Source organism: Mesoplodon mirus (assembly GCF_964341445.2).
Source record: "Mesoplodon mirus genome assembly, chromosome: X".
In the NCBI taxonomy this organism is placed as follows: Eukaryota; Metazoa; Chordata; class Mammalia; order Artiodactyla; family Ziphiidae; genus Mesoplodon; species Mesoplodon mirus.
In genome coordinates this window covers 115,906,227-115,925,367 of record NC_138981.1, presented here as the reverse complement: position 1 = coordinate 115,925,367, position 19,141 = coordinate 115,906,227, and the positions used below count along the sequence as shown (strand labels likewise).

The 19,141-nt window shown below is 46.0% G+C and overlaps 1 protein-coding gene across 7 annotated transcripts in view; it reads right to left on the bottom strand.

Moving 5' to 3' along the window:
* Positions 1-18,756, bottom strand: part of ZNF75D (zinc finger protein 75D) — a 35,927-nt gene extending 17,171 nt beyond the window's left edge. For 3 of the 7 annotated variants that reach the window (XM_082610624.1, XM_082610627.1, XM_082610628.1), the window contains exons 1-5: positions 18,491-18,756; positions 16,464-16,990; positions 13,554-13,680; positions 3,435-8,101; positions 2,275-2,401 (exon numbers count right to left, since the gene is read on the bottom strand). In XM_082610624.1, coding sequence (XP_082466750.1) covers positions 7,413-8,101; positions 13,554-13,680; positions 16,464-16,910 — 1,263 coding nt within the window. In that variant the 5' untranslated portion in view covers positions 16,911-16,990; positions 18,491-18,756 and the 3' untranslated portion in view covers positions 2,275-2,401; positions 3,435-7,412. Of the gene's footprint in view, positions 1-2,274; positions 2,402-3,434; positions 8,102-13,553; positions 13,681-14,005; positions 14,081-14,807; positions 15,024-16,463; positions 16,991-18,490 lie in introns of all 7 variants that reach the window. The other 4 variants (XM_082610630.1, XM_082610625.1, XM_082610626.1 and 1 more) reach the window with 4 other exon arrangements.
* Positions 18,757-19,141: the final 385 nt, after the last annotated feature.

The following is a 19,141-nucleotide window of genomic DNA, read 5'->3' as shown; positions in this document are numbered from 1 at the left end:
TTTAACCCTAAAGTGGTCAGACCCATATGTTCAGGGAGTTTCGATTGCTATGCAGCCTTGGGCCAGCCTCTGATAGAGTTACTAAGCTTCTAAGACAACCTCTGCCCTCAGGAGAAAGTACATGAGACAGGTTCTAAGGCAGAGGTTCTCAAAGTGGGGTTGCTGGCACATGAGCATTACGGGGGAACTTGCTGGAAATGCCAGTTTTCTGGCCCTACCCCCGGCTAACTGGAGTATAAACTCTGGGGGTGATGCCCAGCAATCAGTGTTTTAGCAAAATCTGGGTTTTAAATACTGTTCTAGTGGAAAGGACAGTCAGTATGGAGTGAGTTTGGGGCGGAGGTAGAAGGAGGAAGGGGGGATGCGATGTTGAAAGAGGGATTTGGACAGGCCAGGAGGCAACACTGGGGGCTAAACGCAAAGAATAATTGAAGACAGACTAACAGCCTGGTTCAGCAGCAACAATATTTGAGCTGGGAGAGAGGAGAGAGGGCTGGCGATCATGTGAAGCCATGTGATCTACTGAGCCAAAGCAGGGAGTGGGACTTAAATGATATGGGAACTGTTGAAAATTGAGTGGAAGAGTGACTTGGTGACCATGGTGCTGGAGGACAATTAATGAATATGTAGTACAGAAACGAGGAAGTGGGGGACTTCCCTGGCAGTCCAGTGGTTAACACTCCACACTTCCATTGCAGGGGGCACGGGTTCGATCCCTGGTCAGGGAGCTAAGATCCCACATGCCGCGTGGCACAGCCAAAAAAAAAAAAAAAAAAAAGAACAAGAAATGAGGAGGGGGTATTTGGAGGAGAGCCTGCCTCTCCAAGAACATGCCCCTCTTGTCCAGCTTTTCCTGTGACTCTCCCCCAAGTCCCAGACCCCTTCGGGTGTAAGATTGGGGATGATTATCTGGTCATAGCCTGTGTACAGGGACAAGAAGTACTTTTGAAGGACACAGTATCCCGTTAACAGGGAAGCCCTTTCTTAACGAGCTCAGGAGTGGAATCCCTGCCTGAGTGGTTATCCTGAGTTTGGAGCCCTCCTAGAACAGAACAGACCATCGCTAAAAAGGAATTCTTAGCCCCTGGGAGACAGCCGAGAGAGCACAATTTGAGAGTGATAACATTTCCTGAGATGCCACTGCCAGGAGGTGAAGGTACTGTGATGTGTAGAAAGAGGGACCTTAGTCTCCAGGCCTGGGGCTTGGGAGACTCTATTCCAATCCCCGCTCTGCCTCAAGGTCCTGGAAAGGAAACCCCCTAAGCTCCAGTTGCCTCTTCTGTAAAACCAGGGGCATGGTCTCCACGGCTTCTCCAAGGGCTCTTTCAGCCCTAATGCACTACAAGACTTGAGGGAGTCGGGGATACAGCTTTAAGTAACTGCAGCTGTAACTGTGCCTAAATGCTTGGGGGTCACGAAGACTTTTGATAACCCCAAAAAGGTACGGGCTAGCTTCTTGGACAATTGCCCACATACGCAAAACTTTGAAGGCCCTTTGAAGTCATCCATGGACCCCAGGTGAGGAAGCCTTGCTTCCTAGGTTGGTCAAAGACCACTGAAGGAAAGATATTGATATATTGGGTTGGCCCAAAAGTTCGTTCGGGATAGGATGCTACGAAAAACCCGAACGAACTTTTTGGCCACCCCAATGTTTTTTTGTCTGCTGATCTATCCCGTGGGTACGCCCAGCTCCCAGAGGGGCTGGAAAGGCTTTGGATCCCTTTGGCAGGGGAGGAGGAGAGTCTTTGCACAAGGACCATTAGCAGCCTGGTCCTGGGTAGGCCTATGTCCACTGAGCCTGAAGACTTGAGAATTTTCTCCATTCTTGAGAATTTTCAGGAAGGTTTCACCCACTGTGTCAGGATCTGTGGGAGTGGGGACTGGACAAAGCAGAGTATAATCCATATAGACTGCCCTATGCTGCTGTATTTTTCTCAGCTCACATTCCCGCTTACCTGTTGTAGCAAGGATTTTAAAAGCAAACAATGTATAGAGTTGAGATGATTATTTTTCAGTCTTGGCAGGGGGTTACATTTATCCCTTTAGGTTTATTTCTCTCACACACAAAAATCTGCAGACAGCTTACGCCCATACTACCTCTACTCTATGTGAGATCCTGCACCAGCTCCAACAAGGGGAATGCCCCAAAAATAAGGCACTGACACTCCAGTGAATGGGGCACGAGGTGAAGAAGAAAACACAGAATAACACCCTTTAGGGAAGCTGAGAGCCTCCCCAAGGGACGCCTGGGGATGGCAGATATATGGGTACTACCTGAAGAGAGAATGTTCTCAGCCATGAGATCTGCTACCGAACTCGAGTTCCTCCGAGGTATCTGCAGCCCTTGGGTCGGAGTCAGTTCCTTCTTGTCACCCCAAGTCGCACACGGCCATACCAGAGCCTAAGGAGGGACGAGGGAAATGTTTCTTGGTGTTTCCTGGCTCTTCCTCTCCACTTCCCCCCTAAATCCCAAGCCTGGAGCAGAGCTCCCTCCGGAAGCTGGCCTGGCCACCTCCCTCCCTCCTTCCCCGGGGTTGTCCAGATCTGAGGGTGAAGGGTGCTCACCACCACTCCTCTCACCTCGCCTCCCACCCTCTCCCCCTCATACGCTCATGATTGTTGACCCTCGGGAGGGCTTCCCTGACTCCCTGTCACTTTGTCCACAGCTGCGTCCCTTGCCTGGCACCACGATGGTAGTAAGAAGCAGGGGGCACAGAGGGAGGGAAGAGAGGTAAAGACGGCCACGGGAATGGAAGGGCTTAGAAGCGACTGTGTCCGGCTGCCGAGCCTGGGATAGACTTTGGCAGGGAGTCCCCTCCTTTACGTGACCGACAACCTAACATTTAATGATTTTCAAAGAACACAGAGAGAAGGTAGCAAGGAGAGCATTTAAGTCTCCTGACAAAGATGAGACCATGATTCCTTTTTTCTTCTTCTCTCCCCCGCCCTGCCTGCCCGTTCTCAGTCACCGTGGCCGTTCCTCTGGGAACAGTGGGACAGTTTACACTCAATATTGGCAGTGGCCATGGCCGAGGGAGCCAGACAGTGAAGGAGAAAGAGGCCGCTGGGGTGGGGGAAGGGCTGGAAGGGACCCCCCCACACACAGGCTCTTGAGTAGCAGTCACCTCGCTGTTTTCTGGGAGGGAGAAGCTGAAGAGCCAGGCCCTGCACACGGCTGGACACATCTGGCCTGGACACGCGGACACACCCTGGCGTCTTGGCCACAGCGGGCAGGGGCCCCCTGCTCCCCGACCCCTTGCCTCCCAACCTCAGGCATCACAAATGCAGACCGATCAGAGCGCAAGAGGACCACTGGCCTCTGCTCTCCCGGCTCCTTTCTCATCCTCTTTGCTCAGCCCATCTTTTCCCTGATGTCCCTCACTTGCTGAGGGCCGGAGCACAGGGGTGGGGATAGGAGCCCACACCCCTCACACCTGGCTCAGGTCAGCTTTCGTCTCCTCAGTGCCGTCTCCGCCTGTGGGATCTGAAGTTGGAGTGTTCTGCCTCTCCATTCTGTCCCGAGTGAATATCTGGCCTGAGTCTCCAGCCCCCGGGGCTTTTGTGTGATGTCTTCCTGTTGTGTCCTCAGAAGAGCATCAGAGTTCTCGTCTTTCAGCCACACGCTGGGGACGTGGCAGGTGAGTATGAAGCAGAATGACATCTCCCCTCCATTCCCTCCTGCCATTTCTTTCCTTAGTGCCCACGTCTCTCCTTTGTCTGAGATGATGAGGGCTGATGTGACTGGTCAGGATGCATGAGCAAGGAGCCCCTGCGAGGCTGTGGCAGAGGGTTGAAAGGGAAGAAGAGGTACTAATGAGTCAGCTAGGAGCCCCAACTTCTACATCCTGTGCCACAACAGCTGGGACAAAAATGTCCATTTTTCCTGGAGCCCCTGTGTTCAAAGGGTGGTGGAGTATCTGAACTTGGAACCAGGAATCCTCGATTCTTTTCCTGTTTCTGCCCATTCCCATCTAAAGGTCTTCCTGCCACTTGCCTTAAAAAAAATTTCTCTCTAAAATAGGACCCATGTTCCCTGCTTCTGACTTCTCCTGGGAAGGTCAGCATAGATGAGGACCTGGAAGATGAGCTCTAAAGCTAAAAGGCGTTGTAACTGGGGATGGCAGTGTTGGGAAAACAGAGTGCCCTTTTGCTGACCCATTTTCAGGAGCTTTGCTGAATCTCATGAAGGGGCAGTAACTGCGGGCTCCATCCACGCGGTACTTCCTTCAACTTTTGAGTCCATCTCTTCTTTCTAAATGCTAAACAGGGAATTCCCTGGCGGTCCAGTTGTTAGGACTCCGTGCTTCCACTGCAGGGGGGTGCAGGTTCGATCCCTGGTCAGGGAATTAAGATCCTGCAAGCCACGTGTCGCGGCTAAAAAAAAAAAAAGCTACACAAATAAATGTCCTTTGTGTGGCAGCATGATACCAGCTATCTAGGGTGCTACCAAACATGGATTCACACAGAGTGCACCCTCTGCAGGAAGCTGAACTTCCCCTTAGTTCCAAGGGCACAATCCCAGAGAGATCTGGAAGGGATGGTGGGGAAGTCCTTCTCCAGGCCTTTTGCAGTATAATGGGCTCCTTTCCTTCCAGGTCACTTCCTCCTGTGAGATTAACTCTTTCATTCTTTTTAGTGGCCGTTCTACAGTCACCTCTCATGAGTTTGAGGATACACCTAATAGTGTAAATACTGTCCACAAAAATTCCACCCCTAGCCATCACTTGCCCTCCTTTTTCAAGCATCTCAAGTTGAAGGAATCTAATATATTGTGGTTGTTACACATTAGCAGTGTATCTAGCTGAATGGGGACATTAGCTTATTGTTTACCACTGACTAGAGAGGAGCATCTCTAGAAAGGAATGTCACACCAGAAGGCTACCCTTCTGACCATCATGAGCCAGCTTTAAAAACAGCTGGAGGGGCTTCCCTGGTGGTGCATTGGTTAAGAATCTGCCTGCCAATGCAGGGGACACGGGTTCGAGCCCCGATCCGGGGAGATCCCACATGCCTCGGAGCGGCTAGGCCCGTGCACCACAACTACTGAGGCTGCGCGTCTGGAGCCTGTGCTCCGCAACAGGAGAGGCCGCAGCAGTGAGAGGCCCGCGTACCGCGATGAAGAGTGGCCCCCACTCACCTCAACTGGAGAAAGCCCTTGCACAGAAACGATCCAACACAGCCAAAAATAAATAAATAAATTTATAAAAAAAACAGCTGGAAATGATGGAAAACTCAGTAAGGATGCTTAAAAGCTGAATAAGTAGACAGAGTCGATTTTTTAAAACAACTAGATAAAAGATGTTCCAAATGTTTACAGACCATGAACATAGAATATTCCAAATGTTTATGGACCATCTTCTGTAACCAGTCAGTGTTAGGCATGCTCACCAGTCTCTTTTAATTCTCACAGCAGCTCTGATAGGAAGGAATCACTATCTCCATTTTATAAACATGTAAGCAAGCTTAGAAAGGACTCTTCATGAAAAAATTATCTGGGGAATTCCCTGGTGGTCCAGTGTTTACGACTCCGTGCTCTCACTGTTGGGGCCCAGGTTCCACCCCTGGTTGGGGAACTAAGATCCCGCACGCCGTGCAGTATAGCCAAAAAAAAAAAAAAAACAGAAAAAAAAGAAAAATTATCTGAAGACACCTATTCTAAAAAAGTGAACGTTGGTCATCTCTGGGTAATATGGAAACAATGGAATTTTGTCTGATGTTTAAAGCTTGGGCTTCCCTGGTGGCACAGTGGTTGAGAGTGCACCTGCCGGTGGAGGGGACACGGGTTCGTGCCCCGGTCCAGGAAGATCCCACATGCTGTGGAGTGGCTGGGCCCGTGAGCCATGGCCGCTGGGCCTGCACATCCGGAGCCTGTGCTCCGCAAAGGGAGAGGCCACAACAGTGAGAGGCCCGCGTACCACAAAACCCTTGACATCACATTGTCTTCTCAGGAGATACAGTTGTCTCTCCCACAGGGGATTGGTTCTAGGACCCCCTGCAGCTACCAAAATCTGAGGATGCTTAAGTCCCTTATGTAAAATGGCACAGTATTTACATATAACCTACACACATCTTCCCATATACTTTAAATCACCTCTAGATTACTTACAATACCTAGTACAATGTAAATGCTATGTACATAGTTGCCAGCATGCAGCGAATTCATGTTTTACCTTTCCTAAGTTTCTGGAATTTTTTTGATCCGTGGTTGGCTGAATCTGTGCACGTGGAACCTGTGGATATAGAGGGCCAACTGCGCATCCTGAGGCCAATGGGGAAGGAAGAAGAACCACCAACATGAACAAACCAGTTTCTGTCTGACCCGGCTCTCACTGAGCCATCACTCTAAGTCACAGGCCTCACCCTGCTCTGACTGGACACTCCCTCCTCACAACCAATGTTCACCGAGGCTACGAGGCCATGAGGCCACGTGGTTCTCCTTACCACTCTAGTAAATCAGTTTGCAAAATCTCCAGACCTTCCTGCAAAGCATCCATGTGTATGCGGCTGTGGCTGAACAGCCATAAAAATGGGCCTCCTGTTAGGTCCTGGAGCAGGGTAGCATCAACTTGAAAGCCTTCCAGTCCACACAGTGAAAGTCAAAAAAAGGCCATTCAACACCGCCCTCTGCCTTCTACAGATACCTGGATGAGGGTCCCGATTACCTCCTTCATCATTTCATTCTAAATACATCAGTGTTGAGAGGATCAGCAGGAAGAAAGATATCAAGTGCTTCCAGGGTCCCTAGTTCTGTGTTGGCATTCAGGCCTCTGCTTACTGCTTGGAATTCCTTGACAGAAAACACTGCAGCAGTAGTGGGTGCTCAGGAGAGAGGCAACTAGAATGGGGGTACTTCTCCCAGGGCAAACACTGAACCCTCTCTTCCTATTCCAGAATGAAGTTCCCTGAACCCTGGCTTGGTTGTTCATGTAGACAGAATAGTAGCCACAGAAACTGCCTCAAACTTAGTAATTCTCTCTGAGCTCCCTTCAGAGGACCTGAATACTCTTATTTTCTGTCTCTCCTGAGAAAGAATGGGAGTAGGACTCATGGCCATCACATATTTGCTGAGCACCTGATACCTGAAGAATTTAGATCACGGAGGGTGGGGAAGCTGAGTAACCAGACAGATACAGATAGTTAGAAATAGATGGGTAACTTTAGATATATGAGAACTATTTCACTCTTTTATTTATAAAGAACGCATTATGGATCAGTCTTGTGTTAGGCACTGAGGATACAATGCTGAATAAAAGAGAGTTTAGATTCCTTTTTGTGAAACATAACATGTGCCCCTCCCAAATTTTGTTGATGATAGGTTCCTATCACTGGGTGCCTCATCATTTTGTATTCTTTTATCACCTCTAGGGTCAAGCTCTAGCTGCTGACTTTCCTCAGACTGGAGACAATGGACACTATTCCCTTCTCCTGTGGAGTTTCTGGTGTCTAAGAAGGCTTGACCGCCTGCTAAAATTTCTCCTGCATATGCTACAAGTATAAGGCTGCTCACCTGTGTGGGTTCTCTGGTGTTTAATAAGGTGGGAGTTCTGAATGAATCTTTTTCCACATTCATAACATTTAAAGGGTTTTTCTCCTGTGTGAATTCTTAGGTGGGTGTGTAGATTTGTGTTATGACTGAAGCTTTTCCCACACCATGAGCATCTATATGGTTTTATTCCTTGGTGTGCCAGTAAGTGCTTATTAAGATCTGAACTCCACCTAAACCTCTTATCACATTGTTGACATTTATAGGGTTTCTCTTCAGTGTGAATTCTCTGGTGCTTAATTAGGTCAGAGCTAACCCTGAAGCTTTTCCCACATTCCTGACATTTAAAAGGTTTCTCTCCTGCATGGCCTTTCCCATGAAGATCCATACGTTTTGGAAGCTCTTGTGTGCAAGTTGTAAGTTTCTTTCTTTTCTTCCCTGGAAAAGCTCGATGCCGTTTCCGTACCCTGTGTGTACCACCATGATTTTCTTTGCCCGTTGTTTTCTGGGCAACTTTCATTCTGGCCTTTCTTAATACTTTGCATCCTGATGCTTGTATTTCTAATGTAGAAAGAGATATAGGTTGGCCATTTCCAGTGTCATTTTTGAGCTTTAACCCTGTTGGAATAAACAGAAGAATCAGACATCTGATCCCAGAACAAGAAAACTATAGGAATGAAAAGAAAAATCAATGATGATAGCTTTTAAAAAATACAAGAACAAGTGATTTCTGGTCCAATCTGGACAAAATGGCATAGACCCATTTCTCCCTGATCCTCCTTGCTAGGCACAACAACAAACCCATTCAAGAATGCAAGACACAATGAACAGAGAATTCTAAAAAGTGGCAAAAAGAAGGCAAAATGGTTTGGGACCCCAGAACTACAAGAGTAACACAGCAGGTGTCTTACATCCCCACACCCAAAAAAGAAGGCAAACCAGATCTAGTGTTTTCCAAACCTCAACCTAGCAACAGAAGGCTACCTGGATAGGCTTATTCCTTCCCAAATCTGAATGGGAAACCTTCTGACAACACTAGAACCCCAGTGAGGAGACACCAAATTAGGCATGCAGAACTAGCAAGAGGGACCTAGCCACAAGTGGCCGGGCCCAGGAAGCCTCTTCATCCCTACAGGTCAGAGATTCCCACTGAGAGACACTCTGGCCTAGGTAAATATCTTCCTCACCATCAGGCAGCACCAGCGGGGATGCAAGGGAACCCTAGCAGTACCATATAAACCAAGGAGTCTAAAATAACACTATAAAGGCTCTGAAAATTAAACTGTCACTAGACACATACTCCACAAAAGTAGGAAAGAACCTATGTGCTAAATTAAAACAGAGTGACTGCCCATTAAAATAAAATATTTAAATAGGACCCAGACTCTCCTAACATAATAGACAAAATGATCAGGTTGCAATAAAAAAAAATAACACATCACACCTAGAACCAAAACAAAACCCCAAAGCTCGAGTGAGAAAAGGCAATCTGACAAAAATGGAATCAGACTAGAAATCAAAACCAGAAAGAAAACAGAAAAATCTAAAACTATATGGAAATGAAACAGTATACTTCTAAATAATCCATGATTCAAAGAGAAAGTCTCAAGGGTAATTTAAAAATACATAGTTAAATGAAAATGAAATTAAAATATATCAAAATATGTGGAATGGAGCTAAGGGAATGCTCAGAGGAAAATGTATAGCCCTAAATGCTTACAATAAAAAAGAGGAAAGTCCTCAAATAAATAATCTAAGTTACTAACTCAAGAAACTAGAAAAAAAGCAAAATAAAGTCTAAAAAAGTGGAAGAAAGGAATAATAAAGAGCACAGAAGAAATCACAATCAAACAAAAAGTTTATTCTTAAAGAAAATAAAATTGATAAACCTATATCAACACTGACAAAAATAAAAGGAGAGAAGACACAAACCATCAGTGTCAAGAAGGAAATTGCATATATCTCTACACATTCTGCAGCAATTAAAAAGATAATAAGGGGCTTCCCTGGTGGCGCAGTGGTTGAGAGTCAACCTGCCGATGCAGGGGACACGGGTTCGTGCCCCGGTCCGGGAGGATCCCACATGCCGCGGAGTGGCTGGGCCCATGAGCCATGGCCGCTGAGCCTGCGCGTCCGGAGCCTGTGCTCCACAGCGGGAGAGGCCACAACGGTGAGAGAGGCCCACGTACCACACACACACAAAAAAAAGATAATAAGGGAATACTATAAACAACTTATGCTCATGAATTTTAAAAGTTAGGAAAAATGGGCCAATTTCTCAAAATCCACAAACTACCATAATTCAACCAATATGAAATAGATAATCTGAATAGCACTCTGACCATTAGAGAAATTGAATTCATAATTTAAAAGCTGCTAAAAAAGACATCTCCAGGTTCATATAGTGTTACTGGAGAATTCTACCAAATATTTATAGAATTAAGACCACTTTTACATAATCTCTTCCAGAAAAGAGAAGAGGAAGAAATACTACCCAAATCATTTTATAAGGCCAGTAATTACCCTGATAGCAAAATCATACAAAGACAGTACTAAAAAAGAAAACTACAGACTAACATCTGCCATGAACTTAAATACAACAGTCCTCAACAAAATACTGGCAAACTGAATGTAACAATAAGTAAGAATTATATACCATGATCAAGTAGGATTTACTGCAGGTATGCAAAGCTGGTTCAACATTTGAAATCAATCAACATAACCCACCTTATCAACAAGCTTTGAAAGATCATAATCCCATTAACTGACACAGAAAAGTATTTGACCATCCTCACATCCATTCACAATAAAAAACACTCAGAAAATAAGGAATTATATCGACTTGATAAGAGTATCAACAAAAAAACCTGTACTAACATCATAGGTAATAGTGAAAGACTTAAACTTTTATGATAAAATTGGGAATAAGGCAAGAAGTCGGCTCTCACCACTCTTATTTAACAAAGCACCAGAAGTTGGCACTACTGCAACAAAGTAAGAAAAAGAAATAAAAGGCATTGCAGATCATGTGACTGTCTATGTGTAAAAATCCCAAGAAATCTACCAAAAAACTTCTTAGAACTAATAAGTCAGTTCAGTAGGGTCATAGGATAAAAGAACAAAAGAAAATTAGTGGCTCACCTATACAAAAGCAATGAACATGCAGAAACCAAATTTAAAACAATATCATTTACAATTGCTCCAATGAAAATTAGCTTCTACATACACGTAACAAACATGCAGAAGATCTGTACACTGAAAATTACAAAAAGCTGCTGAAAGAAGTCAAAGAAGACCCGAATAAATAGACATACTGTGTTCATTGATTAGAAACATCAACATAGTAAAGATATCACTCCCCCTCAAATTAATATATAGATTTAATGTAATTTCTAGCAAAATTCCAACAAAGTTTATTGTAGACATAGATAAGCTTATTCTAAAATGTACATGGAAAGGAACAGGCCCTAGAATAGCTAAAATAAAATTTTATCTTGACAAAAGAATAAAGTGGAAAGAATCACTCTACCTGATAAGATATTAAGGCTTCCTAATTTGTATAGCTACTGTAATCAAGACAGTGCAATATTGGCAGAAGGATAGATACATAGCTCGATGGAACAAAATAGATGTACACAAATATGCCTAACTGATCTTTGACAAAAGTGCAAAAGCAATTCAGTGGAGGAAGGCCAGTCTCTTCAACAAACGAGGCTGAAGCAATTGGACCTCCATAGGCAAAAAAATGAACTTCAACGTAAACTTCATACCTTATATAATAATCAACTCAATAAGAATCATGGACTTAAATGTAAAATTATAGAACTTTTAGGAATAACATAGAAAATTTTAGGGATCTATAGCTAGTCAGACTGCTAGCCTTGATAACAAAAATACAATCTGTAAAAGGAAAAAAAAATTGGTTATCACAATTCAAAACTTTTACTCTGTGGAAGCCCATGGGAAGAGGATAAAAAGAAAAATACACAGCCTTGGGGAAACTCCTTGCAAACCACATATCCAAGAAAGCACTAGAATCTAGAATCTATAAAGAACTCTCAAAACTCAACAGTTAAAAAACAACTTAATTAAAATATGGGTAAAAGCCATTTCACTGAAGATAACATAGGGATATCAAATAAGCACATGAAAAGCTACAAAACATCATTAGCTATTAGGGAAATGCAAATCCAAACCACAATGAGATAACACTACATACTTAGCAGAAAGGCAAAAAAAGTATTTTTTTAAAAATGGTGATACTAGTAAACAACGGCAAGAATGTGGAGAAACTGGATCACATCCATTGCTGACTGAGAATGTAAAATGGTACAGCCACTTTGAAAAACAGTTTGGCATTAAACATGTAATTACCATATGAACCAGCAATTGCACCCTTAAAGGCATTTATCCCAGAGAAACGAAAACTTATCTCTACACAAAATCCTGTACGTGAATGTTCACGGCAGCTTTATTCGCAATAGCCAAAAACTGAAGACAGCAAAAATACCTTTCGATGGGTGAAGAGTTAAACAAATTGTGATATATCAATATCATGGAATGCTTCTCAGCAGTTCATCTCAACTACTGATACACTCAATAGCTAAGATGAATTTCCAGGGACTTACTCTGAATGAGAAAAGTTAATCCCTCAAAGCTACATACTGCATGACTCTATTCATGTAACATTTTTGAAATGGCAACATTTAAAAACTGTAGAACAGATCAGTGGTTGGCATAGGTTGATGATGGGGTGGGATGTGGGAGGGAACTGTGTGTGGTTATAGAAGGGCAACAGGAGGGCTCCTTGTGGTTATGTAACTGTCCAGTATCTTGAATGTGGTGAATACACAAACCTCCACATGTGATAAAACTTTATAGAACTAAATACACACACATACAAGGAAAAACGGAAACATGAATAAGGTCAGTGGACTATATCAGTATTAATATCCTGGTTGTGATATTATATACTTTTGCAAAAGTTATCATTGAGGGAAAATGGGTAAAGTGTACACGGGTTCTCTTTGTATTACATTTTAAATATGCATATGAATCTACAATTAACTCAATTAAAAGTTTAATTAAAAAAATACAGGAACAAAATCTTAAAAATGTTAAGCTCCTATAAAGGTTCCTATCAAGGAATCTTCTCCTCTTCCTATGTATACACTTACCTCAAGGAGACTCTCTAAGACTGTCCTTGAACTCTTGGGGACCTCGGGTCTATGGTTCTTGCCCTTGTGCTAAACAGATCGCTTTAAATTTAGGGTGCAACGATAATGTTCTGAGAATAAAACTCTGAGGTCATGGACTGCCATCTTAATTCCAGACTATTTTCAGGAAAAGTGAATGACTCTTTTATACTTTTATTTACTCCCAACATTTAAATGGGCAGAATCTTAGATTCCACATCTTCTTTATACTCTACTGTGGTTGTAGGTGGATATGCAATGGGAAGCGAAGAACTAAACCTATAAGGAGGACAGATGGAAATGACGTAGAAGGGGCGGGGAGTCCAGTGGTATTCCAGCAGACCTGCTTGGAGATGAGGTGGCTTAGACCAGATGGTGAGAGCAGAAGAGGTTGAGATGTGGTTGTATTCAGCACCTTTTGTTAAAAACTTTTTTATCTTATATTGGAGTATAGTTGATTAACGGCATTGCAGGACCTATTTTGAAGACAGAGCTCAGGGCACTTGCTGACGGATCGGCTGGGGGGTATAACAAAAAGACCAGAATAAAGGATAACTGAGAGGTTTTGGGCCTGAGCAACTGGGTAAGTCGTGGTGCCCGCTACTGACATGGAAAAGATATGGGAAGAGTGGGTGTGCAGGGCGGGGAAGGAGTATGAGAGATCAAGAACTCTACCTAGAATAAAGAAGTGAGATGTGTATTCATAAAAAGCTCTCCGGGTGGTCTGGATATGCCTTTCCTTTTCCCCACACCATCAAGCTGAGGACCAACCTGCCACTGGAACACTGGGACTTTCTCACAGGAGTTCATTTTTCATGAACTGAGGATGGGACAGATTACCCAAGTTCTACACAAAGGAAAGGAAGAATCTTTACCTAGAGAGGTGACAGTCTCATAGTTGTCCTGCATTACATTATTGTAGAGGATCTTCTGAGCAGGGTCCAGTAGTTGCCATTCTTCCTCGGTAAAAAACAAGGCCACATCTTCAAATGTCAACAGACTCTAAAGAAGAGAGTAAGTTGTAGTTCAGTACTTGCCACGACAGAAGCCGTCCTATCACTCATTCCAAATGACACGGGAGGCCAGTCACTGAAGACGTTAAGAGTATAATATTTAAGGGAAAAGAAGTGAGATGGCAGAAAAGGAAGACACCAAAGACATCAGTACACAGCTTGGGAGGTGCCCAATTCCCACAGGGCCCAGCCTAGTTGCCTAGAGAACACCTGGGGCTAGGGCACCTCAGAGCACCTGCCGGGTCATGGGTAGCAGAGAAAAGCAGACACGGCCACGTTCAGGCTGCCCGGAAAAGCTGGAAAGTACAGCTCACCTGGGACTCAGGCAGGATGAGCTCAGATGCCATCTTCCAGCTTGGGGTGCTTTTCTGCTCAGAAAAGGCTAGAATCTGTTGAGCAGGCACAGTTGTGGGGGGAAAAAAGCCAGAAAAAAAATTCTCTTTTCTATTTATGAATACCCTGAGCCAATTTCTACAATATAGGACTCCTTTGGTAAAGATGGCTCACCTTCGTGTGTGTGTGTGTGTGCGTGTGCGCGCGTGTGGTGTGCTGTGCTAGAAGTGGCCTTCTCCTTGCAAACAAGAACCAAATATCCACCACTCCGTAGAATCGGTTCCCAGTTGACTCTTTCCACAGATCTCATGAAATAAAAGGAAATCCATTATGTTTTTCCTCTCATAAAATAAATTGTTTGCTGAGCTGGGCAAGAATTAGAGGTGTTTGAAAATGAAAGCCTCAGGTCCTCCAGTGTACGGTAGGAAATGTGGGAGATTTATTACTTTTTTCCTGGTATACAATTCTCTTCCCATTCTGCCAATGACAGCCCATTTCTGATCCCAATTTCTCCTCTAACTTGTAAGGGTGACATGACCCCGCCTGTCCCTGCTCTATCTTCCTCTCTCCTCTCAGATTTCTAAGGAGCAAGGTCCACATTGTAAATAGCAGGGTTCTGTGGTTTGGATGTTTCTGTAACACAGAATGACGCTCACCTTCACCCACCACTGGCCTACTGTACTCCCACCAGAGAGACATCCTAAGTGTCAGCAGGGTTGGGCAGCTGGAAAACTCCCGTGACATTCTAGCTGAACCAATTACTATCACAGCTCCCAGGAGAAGAGAATTATTATGAAGCTCCTCACCTCTTCCATATAAAGGCTGGGTTTCTTTATGAGTATTCCAGCCCAGCTGTTCTTGCAGTACCCAGTATGTATTCCAACATTCTTTCTGGAACACACCCATTGGTTGGGGCTCTGCTGGCTTCCACTTAAAGCCTGGGGCCACTGCTGTTCCTCCCAAGAGCAATGCCTCCTTTCCCAGCTCATGGGCTGTGACCTAGAAATAATCCCCATCCTCATTAGCAAAGAATTTTTGGCTTTGGGGTGGTGGTGGAGGAACAAACAAGACTAGAGCCCAGGTTTGGGGAGTGTGTAATGTTAAAGGATGTCATTGTTTAAAATAAAGAGATACTGCACCATGGTTTCCTCACAAGGAACTATACATGTGATCTGGGAAGATTAGGATAAAACGAGAGAAGCTGTGACTGCTGCCGGCCTCCGCCCCTCCACAGAGGGCCACAGCTCAGGCCACGAGCGGGGGTGGGGGGAGGCCGCCTGTCCTCTCGCTGCCTCCACTCTCTTGCTTTCTAGACTTGGATCCTTGACCTAGTGGATTTGTATCTTCTAGTTTTCTCCAAAAAAATAAGGACGCAAAGAAAAAAGGTTTTCCTATCAGTCAGATTTTCCAATCCTCCCATGTCCAGGGAACGATTTCATGGAGAAAGGGGATGCAGCGGAGGGAAAAAATGGGGAAGAGTTGGGACTCTAACCTTCCTCCATATGCTTCAGTTGTAATAAGACGCCTGTGTTCCTCAAGGTGGACTCTCGAGGAAAGGAAGTGTGCTTCCATCTCCCAAGGACAGACCTTGGTTCCCCACTCACCAGCAAGGCCAAGCACTAAGGGAGGCCACAGGGCTCTTTCCTCCTGGCCCTGAGATGTGTGTTCCCACCACAGAGGGCACCGCCCCTCAGCACTTTCTCTCCACTTTTCTTTTTTCTTTTTTTCTTTTTCCTTTTTTTTTTTTTTTTTTTTTTTTGCAGTACGCGGGCCTCTCACCGTTGTGGCCTCTCCCGTTGTGGAGCACAGGCTCCGGACGTGCAGGCTCAGAGGCCATGGCTCACGGACCCAGCCGCTCCACGGCATGTGGGATCCTCCCAGACCGGGGCACGAACCCGTGTCCCCTGGACTCTCAACCACTGCGCCACCTGGGAAGCCCCTCTCTCCACTTTTCTGTTGGCACTTTTCTTCTTTCCGTATCCCTGTTTCCCTTTTTTCTTTCTATCTCTTCTCTTCCTTTGCAGTCTCCCCAGAGATGTTTGATTTATACTTTGGTTGCTACCTTCTCTTGCCTTTGATCTCTAAGTGCTGTCCACGCTTTCAGGTTTTTTTCTCCTTCCCCAAGTCTTTCTTGCCTTTTATTTCTCTGTTGCTAAGTCCTGTCTCCTCGGCCATGCTAGCCCAGGCCGACCACCCTCAATTCACCCTGGCCCTGAAGAGGGCAAAATGTATTTCTTTTCTCGAAGGCCAGGAAAGACTCCCAGGAACTCTGAAACTTGGAGGCTGACTGTCACTGCCAATCTGTGATTTCAGATCGCACTTAGCTGTTCTAAAGCAACAACAGAAGAGTGACCTAATCCATCCCATTCTCTAATTAGCAGCCCCCGCCCCGGACCTTTACCCTATTTCGGTGTACACGTAAGGAATCTTTCTGCTCACCTCATTACTTATTCCACCAGGTTCTTTCTGAAAACGGTCCACCAGGGCCACAGCCTCTTTGATGCTCTGTGGATGATACTTCTGCACCCAGTTCTGGATATCCCTGGGCAGAATGGTCAGGAACTGCTCTAGCACCAGCAATTCCAAGATCTGCTCTTTTGAGTGGATCTCTGGCCTCAGCCACTGATGGCATAATTCCTGCAGTTGGCTGACAGCCTCAAGCGGTCCAGGTGCTTCATGATAATAGAAGCTCCGGAAGTGCTGGCGAGCGCTCTCAGGACCAAGACTGTCCATCTGTGGGCTGGATTTCTTACTCTGACTGGAACTCTCTTTCACAGACCCCTTAGTCCCCCACAAAGCCTCCACGTGTGGGTACGAGCATGCATTCACCTTCAGATGTCTCATCATCATTTGCTCTAGGAATAGTTTTACTCCTATGTGTGACATCCTCCTGGTGCCACCTTTGACAACTGAGGCCTTGTCAGGCTTGGTACAAAACCAATGAGTGGATCTTCTCCCCAAGGTCACTGAGGGAGGGCAGAAAAAAAAAAGTACACGTCAAGAAGAAAGCCACATGACACATATTTACTTGCTATTTACAGTTATCAGAGAAGAAAGAACAGAAAAGTTCCTGTCCAGCCTCGCCTTTAAAATCAACTGCCACTCAGGATGACTCAAGACTACTTCTGGACCTGTTTTTCCCCTTTCCTTTGTTACCCAACTTTGAAACAAAGAACAGCTCAAGGAAGACAAAAGTCAGTTGATCACTTTTTCTTTTTTTTTTAAGGTTGATGGGTGAAAAAACTGGCACCCATTCACTAAAACAAGCTTTGATATTATCCAATACTTAATCTGTGTGCTTCCTGTCCCACCTTTACAAATGTGGCATATTTGACTTTCTCTAAATTGTAATAGATCACCCCAGTTTTTTGTCTTTAGTCAGGGGGAAAACAACTTCTCTGCCCCTTCATCCTATTATGGAGACTGATGCCTTTGCTTCATGGAACATCTGATATTCTCTTTTCCATCATATTAATATTGGAAAGGAAACTGAGGCGGCCAGATCAGAAAAGAAGTAATTAGAGAAAAAGTAACCTTATTCCTCTCAGCAAGCATCCCCCCACTAAGCAACCAGATGGCGTCAACATTGGTTTTTTGGGGAAGACTTATAAAGGGCACTGAGCGGCTTTGTACATGTGTCTGAAAATTTTTGCTTACTTTACTGGAAAAACTGACAGTTGGCTTTGCTTACAAGATACCTAAACGTCAAACTTTAAAAAAGCAAAGGAGAAACGGTGACGATTAAGGTTCTTCAGAGACAGTAAGGGTCCTTGTAAACGTAAGCCTTCTCTTGACTTTACACTTCCTCAGGGTCATAGAGATCTTTAAGCAAGGCTGAGGATGGCCTTGAGAGTCTGATTTTCTCGGAGGTGATCCAGCAGAAACAACAACAAAGTTCTTTCAAGGATGCCACCGGTATTCAAAGAAATAATTTGGCTGGTTCCTTGCTGCCTGTCCAGGCTCAGAAGGTACAGGGACACTTCCTGTTTTTGTCGGCCAAAACTAATGTCTTGGAAGCTGAAACGACCCTTTCTCCAGTGATACGCTCATAAGCCAGCGGAAACGGGCAAGTTTCGCTGGGCTCATTGGTAGGTCTTACGCCCCATCCCCCATCTACACCTACATGGGGGCCCCGAAGGCTGGACCGACCGCGAGGGCGCCCGCGTGCACTCAGCACACCGGCAGCCTCTGAGCGTGCTTCAGAAGCAGCCCTGGGTTATATCTGCACACAGGGTACAAAGAGGTTGCTTCCGGAGGTTACATGTGGCTGTAGGAGACTGAGTGCCGGCCTCGCTGAGAACAGGTCCCGCCGGCTCTCGGGTCGAACCGCCGCCCGGCAGCGACGCCACCGCGAAAAGGAAAAGGCTGCGCGCCCGCACCCCCGCTCAGCCGCCACGCAGCTGGCGCGTGTGGCCGGCATCTCTCGGGGGCCCTCCTGACCAAACCCAGAAGGAAAATTAGATTACCTCTACCCAGCTCTGGCTTCCGTGGACGCCACTTCCCTCTTTCTGGGCTCGGCTATGAAGTCGCCACGCCTCCCGCCCCCGCGGGGAGGAAGGAGGGTCCGGGTTCCCGCGCTCCCGGGGGCGATGTCGGGAAAGCGCAAGGCCCCGCGAGCAGCGCGCCAAGACGCCGGGAGCGCGGGGGCCTTGGCAGGTCAGTCACCAGCCAGGTCCCTCTAGCGCCCCGAGACCACTTTCCGACTCGCCATCTTGGGGTCGCGGGCTGTGAACTGGCCCCAACCGGAAAAGGAAGAATGCGTTTCCGGTGGCTCCGTGACAGCCACGCCCCCCTCCGTCTGGGGAGTCGCTGCGTAGCGAGTCCTGAATGGTCCTGCGGGTTCTTCCCATCCGGGGTTTAGCCCCGGATGCAAAAAATAGAGTTCTGGTCACCGAGTCTTGGGCCCGCGGGAGGCCTAGCGGTGCTCCGAAGGCGTCTCGTCGCCTGGGAACGATGTATCCTGCTGACGCGCGACGCCGTGATCTCGGACCCCCGACTTGCGGAGTGGCGTCCAGATTACTCCTGCGTCGCGTTCTGGCAGTCGATGGCCCTTTCTACCCGGAAGTTCGCCTGGTTAGGGCCACCAACCCCGAAAGTCATCCCTAGGCTCGTCTTAA